Here is a 16,870-nt window from a genome sequence, read left to right on the forward strand (position 1 = left end):
TTAGTTTCATATGAACTTGTGAGGTATGGAAGCTAAGGCCCCATTTTCCATACTGACCATGGCTTGGGTGACTTGAACTCACTGCATCGTAGTGATCTGTGAGTTCCAGCCCAACCCTGGGTCCACTGCTGCTACTATTCTTATAATGATGACTTTGTCCTGTTTGTCACAAATAGCTTTTAGTACAGTATGAGTTTGTGTATGGCTTTCTTTTTATATTTTCCTCCCGTTCTTTCTATTGCCACTATCAGTGACTGACTGCTATGTATACAAACTTACACAGAGAATGCTATCAATCACTGATAACATCTCCCCTGTGTACAACTATCAGTGACTAAGGCCTCTTTCACACTACCGTTTTTTTTTTCCGTTTTGCGGTCCGTTTTTTGCGTTCCGTATACGGTCCGTATACGGAACCATTCATTTCAATGGTTCCGCAAAAAAACGGAATGTGTTCCGTATGCATTCCGTTTCCGTATTTCCGTTTTTCCGTTCCGTTGAAAAGATAGAACATGTCCTATATTTGGCCGCAAATCACAGTCCGTGGCTCCATTCAAGTCAATGGGTCCGCAAAAAAAACGGAACACATACGGAAATGCATCCGTATGTCTTCCGTATCCGTTCCGTTTTTTGCGGAACCATCAATTGAAAATGTTATGCCCAGCCCAATTTTTTCTATGTAATTACTGTATACTGTATATGCCATACGGAAAAACGGAACGGAACAACGGAACGGAAACGGAACCACAACGGAAGCAAAAAACGGAACAACGGATCCGTGAAAAACGGAACGCAAAACACTGAATTCAACATACTGTAGTGTGAAAGAGGCCTAACAGCTATGTATACACAACTACACATAGAATGCAATCAGTCACTGATAACACCTCCCCCGTGTACAGATATCAGTGACTGACAGCTATCTATGTATATACACTTACACAGAGAATGCTATCAATCACTGATAACATCTCCCCTGTGTACAACTATCAGTAACTAACAGCTATCTATGTATACACACTTACACAGAGAAGGCTATCAATCAGTGATAACGCCTCCCCATGTACAACTATAAGTGACTGACAGCTATCTCTGTATACACAATTACACAGAGAATGTTATCAATCACTGATAAATCCCCCCTGTATACAGTTATTAGTTATCAATTTTTTTAATTTTAAATGATTATATGAGAATTCAAGCAATAATCACTCTGTTTAATATGCCCCTTACACAGGGAATGCTATCACTCACTGATCAGTTCAATTTAGTATACATTCTTCCACACTGGAGTGAACTAGGACACTGAGGACTATGGGGTCAGAAGTGAAGCCTAAAGTAGGGGCTTTTTTAAATGCATAAGTTCATCAATATTCGCTTATTGGATCCAATCTACACCAAAGAAGTTTCGAACTGGTCAGCTCACTAAGGCCCCTTGCAGACGAGCGTGTCTGGATTAGGTCCGGATGCGTTGCATCTGCGATCAGGGAAAATTGTGCCAGTATGTACGCAATTGCAGTCAGTTTTGACTGCGATTGCGTTCTGATGTTCCGTTTTTATTGCATGGGTGCAATGCGTTTTGCACGCGCGGGATAAAAACTGACTGTGGTACCCAGACCCGAACCCGGACTTCTTCACTGAAGTTCAGGCTTGGGATCGGTGTTCTGTATATTTTATTATTTTCCCTTATAGCATGGTTATAAGGGAGATTAAAAGCATTCTGAATACAGAGTGCATAGTAAAAAAAAAAAAAAAAAAGAACTTGCCTGTTCCAATTAATCGCGCAGCCGGCATCCCCTTCTTCTTTCAGGATCTGTAAAAGGACCTTTGGTGACATAATGCTGACGTCAGCGCAGGTCCTGCTGAATGAAGATAGACGATTACGTCACCAAATGTCCTTTTTCAGGTCCTGAAAAAAGAAGAAACGTGATCAATTGGAACAGGTAAGTTAATTTTTATTTATTTATTAACACCTCAATCTTTTAGTAAGCATTCTGTCTTGAGAATGCTATTATTTTCCCTTATAACCATGTTATAAGGGAAAATAATACAGGGAATACACTTTAATGGGGTCCGGGGTTGCTTTCATTCCTATCATCTCCTAGCAACCATGTGTGAAAATCGCACCACATCCGCACTTGCTTTATTTCTATGGGGTCTGCAGAATATCGAACATGCTGCGATTTTCATGCAACGCACAAGTGATGCGTGAAAATCACCACTCATGTGCACAGCCCCATTAAAAAGAATGGGTCCAGATTGAGTGCGGGTGCAATGCGTTCACTTCACGCATTGCACCCGTGCGGAATTCTCGCCCGTGTGAAAGGGGCCTAAGTCTTTCACAATAGTTCCCTGGGAGCAAAGGATTATTTCTCTATGGATGCAAATTACATACATTAATATGTACTGTATAATCTGTTTGTTCCCATCAAAGGATCATTCATTTATATATGTATATTTCTACTAGGGATCGACCGATATAGATTTTTTTAGGGCCGATACCGATAATTTGTGAACTTTCAGGCCGATAGCTGATAATTTATACCGATATTCTGTGAAATTTCATTTTTGAAAAAAAAAAAAAATAATCCTACACAAATCTGCTGAAAATGAATATTTTTATTGTTAATGTGTATTTTTTTTTTAAATCTTTCTTTTTCATTTATACTTAATATTTTGGTGTTTTTTTTTTTTTGTTTTTTTTTTTACTAACTTTTAGCCCCCTTAGGGACTAGAACCCTTGTCCTATTCACCCTGATAGATCTCTAGATCTCTATTAGGGTGAATAGGAGCTCACACTGTCCCTACTGCTCTGTGCTTTGTGCACACAGCAGCATGGAGCTTACTATGGCAGCCAGGGTCTGAGCCCCAGGATTACACTGCTGGGGCTCCGATCGGAGAAGGAGGGGAGAGGGGACCCTGTGGCCACTGTCACCAATGATTAAAACGGGGGGGGGGGGGGGGCACACTGCGCCACCAATGAACATAAATCTCTCATTAATTCATATACAGGAGGCGGGAGCTGGCTGCAGAATCACATAGCTGGCTCCCGATCTCTATGAGCGGTAGCTGCGATCCGCGGCACCTGAGGGGTTAACTACCGCAGATCGCAGCTACCGCTCATAGAGGTCGGGAGCCGACTATGGGATTCTGCAGCCAGTTCCCGCCTCATGTTTAATTTGAATGAATGAGTAAGTTAACATCATTGGTGGCGCAGTGGCCACAGCCCCTCCCCTTCTCTTCTCATCTGTCTTTTCATTGGCAGCAGCATCACAGGGGGGAGGAGACACTGCTTCCTTCTCCCCTGTGCTGCTAAGGGAACACGGAGAGCGCTGTCAGCAGCGCGATCTGTGTTCCCCATACGCTATCGGAATATCAGCAAAATAGATGCCGATACCGATAACGGTCCAAATCCTGAATATCGGCCGATAATATCGGTAAAACCGATAATCGGTCGATCCCTAATTTCTACTGGAAATGTTCATTAATGACACATTTGTCTACTTCTCATATAAAATAGCGGCAGGTGAATCTCTGTGACAATCTTCTGGTGTGATGAATACATCTTTCATCAAATAAAGAAGGCTTTCGAAATAAATTGGATTCAGAAATCAGTTTTCCTGCTAAACAAAAGAATGTTGTTCAGAGACTTTTTGAAGAAAACAAATAGCATAACCTAATACAGAAGTCATTTTTATCTAATCAGCATCTCCAACCATTAGATATTGCAGTGTTCTTCAATCTTGTAACTAATGGATTTAAAAGTGTGATTTTTATACCTCAAGCATTTCTTTTTTAGAGCTGCTCTGTGTATACGTATAAAATGTACCTGGCAGAATACTGGAGAAAACCAAGCGGTTCATGGGCATCAGAAACCTTGATACCAGAGCCTATTATGTATGAATAATATGGATGTTATTTAATGACATACTATTGGCCAGTGTTATTCATATCCTAATTGCTCTTTGTGATCTTCAAATCTTTCTGGCTGTACAGAATAGCCACTTGTCAGAATATCAGCCTACAAGCGTTCTATATAAATTTGATGGATCCTGGCACAAAGCTCTAGATAACCAATTTACTTTTTGATTTTAGCATCAAGACTTACTTGTCTCTTTAAAGCCAGAAATGCAAATGTTGCTGCATTTAGAAACCATTAGGTTTTGTAACAGTCAGTACCTTGAAAGGTTTCAATTAGAAAAAAAGAATTGTCAGACACCCTTATTAGTATGTGCATACAGAGGATTTTGGGTGTAACAGGGCCTGATCTGTGCTGAAACTGCCTTCCATTGTTTTCAGTGAGAGTCTGCACCGCAGTTCAAGTGGCCAAGGTTTGGCTGCGTGATTGTGAAGACCTCACCAAGAATGTACAGGCCCATTCTTGGCGTGGTTACTGCGCAGAGCCCTCGCAAAGTCACAGCAGGAGCCTGCTTGCGGTTTAGCTCAATTCAGTGGAGCTAAACCTATAGCGAGTTTGCATGAAAATCCACGTCAGAAATTGCAGCACAGTGCAACAGTTTCTGCCGTGGGATACACTGAGGATTTTGTTGCAGACAAAATCCTGTATCTGAACATACCCTTAGAGGGTCACTACCTTTTCACAACACTTTGATATGTAATAGAGACATATCAAAAGTTTAGATCGGTGGGAGTCTGAGTACTGAGACCCCCACAATCTCAAGAATGAGGGTAGAAAAGCACGTGCATATCGGCTCTTTCTTCTCACTGCTAGAGGATAGACTAAAGATGGTCCCATAGACTTCTATGGAGCCTGTCTCTAGCATCAAGGGGAGAGAACATGCTATGCATGTGCTTCTCTCCCCTCATTTTATGGATTAGTGGGGGTCTCTACAACATGTCAAACATTACCTTTTATAAATGTTGTCCCTCATTCAGGACTTTAGCCAAAGCGGAGGGCAGCTACAAAGAGCATCTCAAGCTCTTAATGCACAAGGTCTAAATCTTGAAGCATTTTTGGGGTCATTTATCAAAGTGGTGTAAAGTAGAACTGGCTTAGTTACGCATAGCAAGAAATCAGATTCAACCTTTCATTTTCTGCAGGAGCTGTCAAAACTGAAAGGTGGAATCTGATTGGTTGCTATGGGTAACTAAGCCAGTTCTACTTTACACCACTTTCATAAATGACCCCATTTAAATGTGTTACATTTCTCACCTAATTATCCCTTTTTGATTTTAGGAGACCAGACTTTGAGAATATGGGACATGAAAACTCCTGTATCTAAACTAGTCATCCCTGCTCACCAAGCAGAAATTTTAAGTTGTGATTGGTGCAAATATGATCAGGTAAGATACAGTCAAGCATACCAGAAGCTGAAAACATTTTTAATGCCAACCATATTCCTGTGAGTGAAAATACCAAATGTATCTGCTCTGAACAATAGTTCCAAAGGAAATTTTGATTAAGTAGTATTTTGTTTAATTATATTCACTGTTTAACCCCTTAACCTCTTGGGGACACATGACGTACCGGTATGTCATGTGTATTTCCGATCGGCGGGGGTGATCGGAACTAGGTGCTTGCTGAAATCAATCAGCAGGCACCCTGGGTCAATGCCGAGGGGGGGTATCCGTATCGGCGATCGCTGCAAACCGCAGGTCAATTCAGACCTGCGGTTTGCAGCGCTGTCAGAAGTTTCTGATCCCCACGGTCCGTGACCGCGGGGATCAGAAACTTCAAAATTACCTACATTTCCAATTTTAACACAGTGCTGGGGGGCGGGTGGTTGTGCGAACATCCCGCCTGCCCCCTCTCATTTCCAGGATGGCCGAGCAGTTTTAGCAGAGTGTCAGCATATTGCTGACACTCTGCTTGAAACGGCTGACATCTGTGCTGTGATGTCAGCCGTTTAACCCCTTCCATGCCGCGGCCCGTAGGGACCGCTGTATGGAAAAGGTTAACAGGGAGGGAGCTCACTCCCTCTCCCATTAGGGGCAGCTGTGCCGTTTCAGCCCCCCATTCTTGATGAGATCCTAGAGGGAGGGGGCCCTCCCCATCACCCGCTACTCTGTTGTGGCAGCGAGTGATGGTTACCATGGCAACCTGGCGCCTTCACAGACACTATATAGTGTACTGAACTGTATCATACAGACATCAGACCCACTGGATCTTCAAGAACCAAGTGGGTCTGGGTCAAAAAAAATTAAGAAAAAAAGTGAAAAAAAAAAGCAAAACACATTTATCACTGATTAAAAATAAAAAAAATTAAATGCACTGCACATATTAGGTATCGCCGCATACATAATAACCTGCTCTATAAAAATATCACGACCTAACCCCTACAAAAAAAGGTGCATCAGCGGGGCTTCAAATGGGACATGGTGTCAAAAACCAGTCCACCAAAATTTGCCTTCCAAAAACCGTATGGCATTCCTTTCCTTCTGTGCCCTGCCGTGTGCCCGTACAGCAGTTTACGACCACATATGGGGTGTTTATGTAAAGTAAAGAATCAGGGCCATAAATATTGAGTTTTATTTGGCTGTTAACCCTTGCTTTGTAACTTGGAAAAAATGGATTTAAATGGAAAATCTGCCAAAAATGTGAAATTTTAATCCATTTTAGAAATTTTAATCCATTTTTCCCAGTTACAAAGCAAGGGTTAACAGCCAAATAAAACGCTATATTTTTGGCCCTGATTCTGTACTTTACAGAATCACACCATATGTGGTCGTAAACTGCTGTACGGGCACACTGCAGGGCACAGAAGAAAAGGAGCGCCATATGATTTTTGGAGGTGAGTTTTCACAGGGATAATTTTAAGCTTCCATGTCACATTTGAAGACCCCGTGATGCACCCCTAAAGTAGAAACTCCCAAAAAGTTACCCCATTTTGTAAACTACAGGATAAGGTGGCAGTTTTGTTGGTACTATTTTAGGGTACATAAGATTTTTGGTTGCTCCATATTACACTTTTTGTGAGGCAAGGTAACAAAAAATAGCTGTTCATGTTCATCTGACAGGTTAGATCATGTGGTATTTTTTATAGAGCAGGTTGTTACAGATGTGACAATACCAAATATGACTTGTTGTTTGTTTCAGTTTTACATAATAAAGCATTTTTGAAAAAAAATCTTTTTTTGTGTCTCCATAATCTGAAATCCATAGTTTTTAGTTTTGGGGGGGGGGGGGGGGGGGGGGGGGCGGGCGACTGTCTTATGTAGGGGCTCATTCTTTTCGGTATGACATGACGGTTTGATTGGTACTATTTTAGGGTGCATATGACTTTTTGATTGTTTGGTATTCCGCTTTTTGTGATGTAAGGTGACAGAAAATTGCTTTTTTTTTGCACATTTTTTTTAGGTCATGTGATATTTTTATACAGCGGGTTGTTACGGATGTGGCAATACCTAATATGTATACTTTTTTTTTTCTTTATTTAAGTTTTACACAATAACCACATAAAAAAATAAATAAAAAATCTTGGGTCTTTTGTGTATGTAGAAAATGTTTCAGATCATTTCATACAAAATGGGAGCAAAACCAAGTGTTGCGTTTATATTTTTGTTCAGTGTAGATATTGATGCTCGAAATAAAGTATCTATCTTTTTTTTTTTCTGTTCCTCTGACGGATCAGAAGAATAGAAACCTAAAGACTGATGTGAACTCAGCCTAAGATATATAAAGATATCTATATCTAATAAACTTTCTTATATTCACCTGCACTATTGATTCATTGCATAGTTTGTTGATAGAGCGGTGAAAATGGTCATATGTGGTAATAACTTTGGAATGCTTTTACTTATCCAAGCAATTTTGAGATTATCTTGTGACACTTCGTACTTCTTGTTAGAGGTGAATTTTAGTTGATATATTTTACCTTTTGTGTATAAAAAAAATCCTAAATTTACAGAAAATTTGGAAATATTTGCAATTTTCAAATTTTTTATTTCTCTGCTTTTAAGACATAATAACTATTTAGCATGGAAAACTAACATTCACCAAATGTCTACTTACTTTGGCATAATTTTGTAAATGTCATTATTTATTTTTTTGGGATGTTAGAAGGCTTAGAATTTTCAAATTCGTCTTTTTTCTTTTTAAGGGCCAATTCAGTCCTGAAGTTACTTTAAGGGGCTTTTGTAGTAGAAACCACCCCTCTAATTATTCAAAACTTAATTTTGGAACTTTATTAATACTTTAGGTGTTCCACAGAAAGTAAATCAAAATGGAGGTGAAAAAAACAAACAAACATATTTTGTGCACATTTTCCATTTTAATCCTTTTTTACTGTAACACAGCAAGGGTTAACAGCAAAACAAACCACAATATTGATTACCTTGATTCTGCAGTTTACAGAAATTCCCAATATGTGGACACATGGCAGGGCTCAGAAGTAAAGCAGGGCAGATTTTGTGTGAATGGTTTTCGGGTGCCATGTCACATTTGATGAGACCCTGAGGTGCCCCTAGAATGAAACCCCAAAAAAGTGATTCCATTTTGGAAACTACTACCCTTAAAGAATTTGAGGGGTGCAGTGAATGCTTTGTCCCAACAAGCGTTACACACAATTTAGAAACTATTGGCTGTGATAAATTACATTATATTTCCAATAAAATGTTGCTTTAGCCCCAAATTTTTCATTTTTACCAGGGGTAGCAGGAGAATATGTACCCCACTATTTGTTATGCAACTTTTCCTGTATACGGTAACAACCCATATGTGGTCATAAAATGCTGTTTGTGGCACAGCAGCGTTCAGAAGGAAAGGAGCGGCATCTGGATTTTCTAAGGCTACTTTCACACTGGCGTTTCTGGGTCCACTTGTAAGATCCATTTCAGGGCTCTCACAAGCACCCCAAAACGGATCAGTTCAGCCCCAATGCATTCTGAATGGATAAGGATCCGTTCAGAATGCATCAATTTGGCTGCGTTTGGTTTCCATTGCGTTTTTTAGACTGTCACTAAAACGCAGCTTGCAGCGTTTTGGTGACCATCTGACTATGCAGAGCCAAACGGATCCGTCTTTACTTACAATGTAAGTTAATGGGGACGGATCCGTTTTTCACTGACACAATATGGTGCAATTGAAAACGGATCCGTCCTCTATTGACTTTCAATGTAAGTCAAGACTGATCCGTTTTGACTTAGACTTTTTTTAACCACTTAAGGACCACAGGTTTATACCCCCCTAGTGACCAGGCCCTTTTTTACAAATCGGCACTCCACAACTTTAGCGGTTTATTGCTCGGTCATGCAACTTACCACCCAAATGAATTTTACCTCCTTTTCTTCTCACTAATAGAGCTTTCATTTGGTGGTATTTCATTGCTGCTGACATTTTTACTTTTTTGTTATTAATCGAAATTTAACGATTTTTTTGCAAAAAAATGAAATTTTTCACTTTCAATTGTAAAATTTTGCAAAAAAACACGACATCCATATATTAATTTTTCGCTAAATTTATTGTTCTACATGTCTTTGATAAAAAAAAAATGGTTTGGGTAAAAGTTATAGCGTTTACAAACTATGGTACAAAAATGTGAATTTCTGCTTTTTGAAGCAGCTCTGACTTTCTGAGCACCTGTCATGTTTCCTGAGGTTCTACAATGCCCAGACAGTACAAACACCCCACAAATGACCCCATTTCGGAAAGTAGACACCCTAAGGTATTCACTGATGGGCATAGTGAGTTCATAGAACTTTTTATTTTTTGTCACAAGTTAGCGGAAAATTATGTTTTTTTTTTCTCCCTTACAAAGTCTCATATTCCACTAACTTGTGACAAAAAATAAAAACTTCCATGAACTCACTATGCCCATCACAAAATACCTTGGGGGGTCTTCTTTCCAAAATGGGGTCACTTGTGGGGTAGTTATACTGCCCTGGCATTTTAGGGGCCCAGATGCGTGAGAAGTAGTTTGAAATCAAAATCTGTAAAAAATTACCTGTGAAATCCTAAAGGTGCTCTTTGGAATGTGGGCCCCTTTGCCCACCTAGGCTGCAAAAAAAGTGTCACACATCTGGTATCACCGTACTTAGGAGAAGTTGGGCAATGTGTTTTGGGGTGTCATTTTACATATACCCATGCTGGGTGAGAGAAATATCTCGGTCAAATGCCAACTTTGTATAAAAAAAATGGGAAAAGTTGTCTTTTGACTAGATATTTCTCTCACCCAGCATTGGTATATGTACTATGACACCCCAAAACACATTCCCCAACTTCTCCTGAGTACGGCGATACCACATGTGTGACACTTTTTTGCAGCCTAGGTGGGCAAATGGGCCCACATTCCAAAGAGCACCTTTAGGATTTCACCGGCCATTTTTTACAGATTTTGATTTCAAACTACTTACCACACATTTGGGCCCCTAGAATGCCAGGGCAGTAGAACTACCCCACAAGTGACCCCATTTTGGAAAGAAGACACCCTAAGGTATTTCATGAGGGGTATGGTGAGTTTATGGAATTTTTTATTTTTGTCACAAGTTAGTGGAATATGAGACTTAGTAAGAAAAAAAAAAAAATCATCATTTTCCGCTAACTTGGGACAAAAAATAAAAAATTATAGGAACTCACCATATCCCTCACGGAATACCTTGGGGTGTCTTCTTTCCAAAATGGGGTCACTTGTGGGGTAGTTATATTGCCCTGGCATTCTAGGGGCCCAAATGTGTGGTAAGTAGTTTGAAATCAAAATCTGTAAAAAATGACCTGTGAAATCCTAAAGGTGCTCTTTGGAATGTGTGCCCCTTTGCCCACCTAGGCTGCAAAAAAGTGTCACACATCTGGTATCGCCGTACTCAGGAGAAGTTGGGGAATGTGTTTTGGGGTGTCATTTTACATATACCCATGCTGGGTGAGAGAAATATCTCAGCAAAAGACAACTTTTCCAATTTTTTTTATACAAAGTTGGCATTTGACCAAGATATTTATCTCACCCAGCATGGGTATATGTAAAATGACACCCCAAAACACATTGCCCAACTTCTCCTGAGTACGGCGATACCACATGTGTGACACTTTTTTGCAGCCTAGATGCGCAAAGGGGCCCAAATTCCTTTTAGGAGGGCATTTTTTGACATTTGGATCCCAGACTTCTTCTCACGCTTTCGGGCCCCTAAAATGCCAGGGCAGTATAAATACCCCACATGTGACCCCATTTTGGAAAGAAGACACCCCAAGGTATTCAATGAGGGGCATGGCGAGTTCATAGAAATTTTATTTATTTTTTTGGCACAAGTTAGCGGAAATTGATTTTATTTTGTTTTTTCTCACAAAGTCTCCCTTTCCGCTAACTTGGGACAAAAATGTCAATCTTTCATGGACTCAATATTTCCCTCACGGAATACCTTGGGGTGTCTTCTTTCCGAAATGGGGTCACATGTGGGGTATTTATACTGCCCTGGCATTTTAGGGGCCCTAAAGCGTGAGAAGAAGTCTGGAATATAAATGTCTAAAAAATGTTACGCATTTGGATTCCGTGAGGGGTATGGTGAGTTCATGTAAGATTTTATTTTTTGACACAAGTTAGTGGAATATGAGACTTTGTAAGAAAAAAAATAACTATTTCCGCTAACTTGGGCAAAAAAAATGTCTGAATGGAGCCTTACAGGAGGGTGATCAATGACAGGGGGGTGATCAGGGAGTGTATATGGGGTGATCACCCCTCTGTCATTGATCACCCCCCTGAAAGGCTCCATTTAGACGTCCATATGTTATTTACGGATCCACGGATACATGGATCGGATCCGCAAAACACATACGGACGTCTGAATGGAGCCTTACAGGGGGGTGATCAATGACAGGGGGTGATCAGGGAGTGTATATGGGGTGATCACCCCCCTGTCATTGATCACCCCCCTGTAAGGCTCCATTCAGTCGTCCGTATGTGTTTTGCGGATCCGATCCATGGATGCGTGGATCCGTAAAACACATACGGACATCTGAATGGAGCCTTACAGGGGGGTGATCAATGACAGGGGGGTGATCAGGGAGTCTATATGGGGTGATCAGGGGTTCATAAGGGGTTAATAAGTGACAGGGGGGGGGGTGTAGTGTAGTGTAGTGGTGGTTGGTGCTACTTTACACAGCTACCTGTGTCCTCTGGTGGTCGATCCAAACAAAAGGGACCACCAGAGGACCAGGTAGCAGGTATATTAGACGCTGTTATCAAAACAGCGTCTAATATACCTGTTAGGGGTTAAAAAAATCGCATCTCCAGCCTGCCAGCGAACGATCGCCGCTGGCAGGCTGGAGATCCACTCGCTTACCTTCCGTTCCTGTGAACGCGCGCGCCTTCACAGGAAATCTCGGCTCACGCGATAGTGTGACCTGGGAGAGCCGCCGCAATGACGCCTTTCGGCGTTAGCGTGGCGGCAGGTGGTTAAATGAATAATGCAAACGGATCCGTTATTAACGGATACAAGCGTTTGCATTTTCAGTGCAGATCTGTCTGTGCAGATACAAGACGGATCCGCACCAAACGCGAGTGTTAAAGTAGCCTTTCATGGAATTTTTTTCAATTGTTTTCAAGGGCCATAACATTTTTATTTTTTTGTTGACTTTGCTGTGTGAAAACTTGTTTGTGGGAAAATCTGTAGTCTTTGGGGTGCAAATTTCTTTTTGATAGCTTCTTATGCCATTTATTAGGAGGGGTGGTGTTTTTTTTTAACTTTTTATTGGGTTCCTCATGCTGTACATATGATATGCTAATTTCATTCTATGGGTTGATAAAGTTATGGCAATACCACATTTATTTTTTATTTTTTTGTTTTACTACTTTTTCAGGGAATCACTTTTTTGTTCAAAATAAGTTTTATTTTGCATTGCCATATGCTAACATTCATAGCATTTTTATTATTTTACCAATGTAACTATGTGAGGGCTTTTATTTTCTGTGGAACGGGCTGTTGTTTTTATTGGTACCATTTTGAGGTACATGTGACTTTTTGGTCACTTTTTGTACCATTTTTTTGAGGAGGTGAGGTGGACAAAAATTTCTATTCTGTCAGTGTTTTTTATTTTTATTTTTATTGAGGTTCTCCATGTGGTATATATATGATATGATAACTTTGTTCTGTGGGTTGATATGATTATGGCAATACCAAATTTATATACTGTATTTTTCGCCCTATAAGATACCTAAGCCTATAAGACTCACCTAAGTTTTAGAGGAGGAAAGTAAAAAAAATATTTGTCATTAGACCTCAGAATGAGACCACCAATTACCCCCAATGTTAATCAGACCTCAAATTAGAGCTCTACTTAAACCCCCAATGTTAATAAGCCCATTCAGACCTCAGCTCAGACCCCTAATGTTCATCAGACCTCAGATCGGACCGCCAATGTTAAAGGCTCCCGTTCAGACCTCAGATCAGCCCCCTAATGTGAATGACCCCCAATTCAAACCTCAGATCAGACGCTCAATGTGAATGACCCCCAATCAGACCTCAGATCAGAACCCCAATGTGAATGGCCCCCATTAAGAACTAAGATCACACTCCCATGTTAATTAGCGCTCAGAGCAGACACAAAAAAATTATAATCAACTTGTCTTTCATACTCTGGACGCTGCTGCTACTGCTCCTGAGATCCAGCGCTCCTCCTGCCTCACTATGATGTGACCTGACGTTACACAGGGTGAGGTCACAGAGTGCACTGACGTCCTCACACTGTCTGCAGGTCACAGCACAGGAGCCTTGCAGGAGACTACCAGGAAGCGGTGAAAACAGAGCCTGCAAGGGAGCGCTGCATTTACTAGTCCTCCTGTACTAATGATCGATTCTGTAATGGAAGTGCTCTTTAGTATTCGCCTCATTAGATGCACTGACATTTCCCCCTCAATTATAGGGTAAAAATACTGTTGTTTTTTCATGTTTTACTACTTTTTCAGCATAAAATCACTTTTTTTTTATAAAAAAGAATAATATTTTGCATTGCCATATACTAACATCCATAACATTTTTTATTTTCTGCCAACATAGTTGTCTGAGGGACAGGCTTTAGTTTTTATTGGTACCACTGTGGGATATACAGGTCCTTCTAAAAAAAATTTGCATATTGTGATAAAGTTCATTATTTTCTGTAATGTACTGATAAACATTAGACTTTCATATATTTTAGATCATTACACACAACTGAAGTAGTTCAAGCCTTTTATTGTTTTAATATTGATGATTTTGGCATACAGCTCATGAAAACCCAAAATTCCTATCTAAAGGAATTAGCATATTTCTTCCGACCAATAAAAGAAAAGTGTTTTTAATACAAAAAAAGTCAACCTTCAAATAATTATGTTCAGTTATGCACTCAATACTTGGTCGGGAATCCTTTTGCAGAAATGACTGCTTCAATGCGGCGTGGCATGGAGGCAATCAGCCTGTGGCACTGCTGAGGTGTTATGGAGGCCCAGGATGCTTCGATAGCGGCCTTAAGCTCATCCAGAGTGTTGGGTCTTGCGTCTCTCAACTTTCTCTTCCCAATATCCCACAGATTCTCTATGGGGTTCAGGTCAGGAGAGTTGGCAGGCCAATTAAGCACAGTAATACCATGGTCAGTAAACCATGTACCAATGGTTTTGGCACTGTGAGCAGGTGCCAAGTCGTGCTGAAAAATGAAATCTTCATCTCCATAAAGCTTTTCAGCAGATGGAAGCATGAAGTGCTCCAAAATCTCCTGATAGCTAGCTGCATTGACCCTGCCCTTGATAAAACACAGTGGACCAACACCAGCAGCTGACATGGCACCCCAGACCATCACTGACTGTGGGTACTTGACACTGGACTTCAGGCATTTTGGCATTTCCCTCTCCCCAGTCTTCCTCCAGACTCTGGCACCTTGATTTCCGAATGACATGCAAAATTTGCTTTCATCTGAAAAAAGTACCTTGGACCACTGAGCAACAGTCCAGTGCTGCTTCTCTGTAGCCCAGGTCAGGTGCTTCTTCTGGTTCAAAAGTGGCTTGACCTGGGGAATGCGGCACCTGTAGCCCATTTCCTGCACACGCCTGTACACGGTGGCTCTGGATGTTTCTGCTCCAGACTCAGTCCACTGCTTCCGCAGGTCCCCCAAGGTCTGGAATCGGTCCTTCTCCACAATCTTCCTCAGGGTCCGGTCACCTCTTCTCGTTGTGCAGCGTTTTCTGCCACACTTTTTCCTTCCCACAGACTTCTCACTGAGGTGCCTTGATACAGCACTCTGGGAACAGCCTATTCGTTCAGAAATTTCTTTCTGTGTCTTACCCTCTTGCTTGAGGGTGTCAATGATGGCCTTCTGTACAGCAGTCAGGTCGGCAGTCTTACCCATGATTGCGGTTTTGAGTAATGAACCAGGCTGGGAGTTTTTAAAAGCCTCAGGAATCTTTTGCAGGTGTTTAGAGTTAATTAGTTGATTCAGATGATTAGGTTAATAGCTCGTTTAGAGAACCTTTTCATGATATGCTAATTTTTTTAGATAGGAATTTTGGGCTTTCATGAGCTGTATGCCCAAATCATCAATATTAAAACAATAAAAGGCTTGAACTACTTCAGTTGTGTGTAATGAATCTAAAATATATGAAAGTCTAATGTTTATCAGTACATTACAGAAAATAATGAACTTGATCACAATATGCAAATTTTTTGAGAAGGACCTGTATATAATTGTTTGATTGCTTTTCATTCAATTAAGATGACAAAAATTGCAATTCTGTCATTAATTTTTAAATTATTATTATTATTTTTTTTACTGCGTTCACCATGCGGGATAGGTCACGTGATCCTTTTACAGATCAGGCCGTTACGTGGCAGTACCAATTGTGTAGTTTATTTTATTCGTGAACCACTGCCACCAAGTTCTTAACGTGCCTGGGCAGCAAAGGGCACAGATGGGAGGACACAGATAGTACAATGTGGACACAGGGGGGCTCAGAGACATACCTTATTGCAGGCTCTGATCTCCACAGATTCGATCTGTGGAGATCAGAGCCTAAAAACAGCATTTACGTCCTGATTAGTCAGAGTGGTTGCTGACAAGGGACCATTCTGATTGGTCCCTTGCCACCTGCTCCCGAGTCTCCTCTGCTGGGAAGAATGGAGACTTCAGGGCTGACACTGTATGCCCGATTGCAGAAACTAATATGTAATCTGGATGTACAGTTACGTTCACACGCGGGAAGAGATTAAATGGATAGGGGTTGTCCTACCTGGCAATCAGAGGTTACTATAGCAGAAGCTGCAGTTGGTCTCAACAGAATAAATGTAGCATTTCATGGCAACCATTTAAATTAATAGATGAGGCAAAAGCCCAAGAGGACAGCCAGTTTAGGTAGCATATTCCCACAGGAACAAGCGTGTATGCATGTCCACGGTAGATGATCATATGCGCTTCTCATAGTAACATAGTATACAGTGGATATAAAAAGTCTACACACCCCTGTTAAAATATCAGGTTTCTGTGATGTAAAACAATTAGACAAAGATAAATAATTTCAGAACTTTTTCCACCTTTAATGTGACCTATAAACTGTACAACTCAATTGAAAAACAAACTGAAATCTTTTAGGTAGAGGGAAGAAAAAATATAAAAATATAGGTTGCATAAGTGTGCACACCCTTAAACTAATACTTTGCTGAAGCACCTTTTGATTTTATTACAGCACTCAGTCTTTTTGGGTATGAGTCTATAAGCATGGCACATTTTGACTTGGCAAGATTTGCCCATTCTTCTTTGCAAAAACACTCCAAATCTATCAGATTGCGAGGGATTCAAGTCTGGGCTCTGGCTGGGCCATTCCAAAACTTTAATCTTCTTCTGGTTAAGCCATTCCTTTGTTGATTTGGATGTATGCTTTGGGTCATGCTGAAAGATGAAGTTCCTCTTCATGTTCAGCTTTCTAGCAGGAGCCTGAAGGTTTTGTGCCAATATTGACTGGAA

The 16,870-nt window shown here is 40.8% G+C and overlaps 1 protein-coding gene across 1 annotated transcript in view; it reads left to right on the plus strand.

Moving 5' to 3' along the window:
* The window catches only part of PEX7 (peroxisomal biogenesis factor 7), a 206,963-nt gene that overhangs the window by 63,278 nt on the left and 126,815 nt on the right, over positions 1-16,870 (plus strand). Inside the window, exon 6 of the mRNA XM_044289763.1 lies at positions 5,198-5,304. Within this exon, the coding sequence (XP_044145698.1) occupies positions 5,198-5,304 (107 nt within the window). The remainder of the gene's footprint in view (positions 1-5,197; positions 5,305-16,870) is intronic.

The sequence above is a fragment of the Bufo gargarizans genome, chromosome 4 (genome assembly GCF_014858855.1).
Source record: "Bufo gargarizans isolate SCDJY-AF-19 chromosome 4, ASM1485885v1, whole genome shotgun sequence".
NCBI classification, from domain to species: Eukaryota; Metazoa; Chordata; class Amphibia; order Anura; family Bufonidae; genus Bufo; species Bufo gargarizans.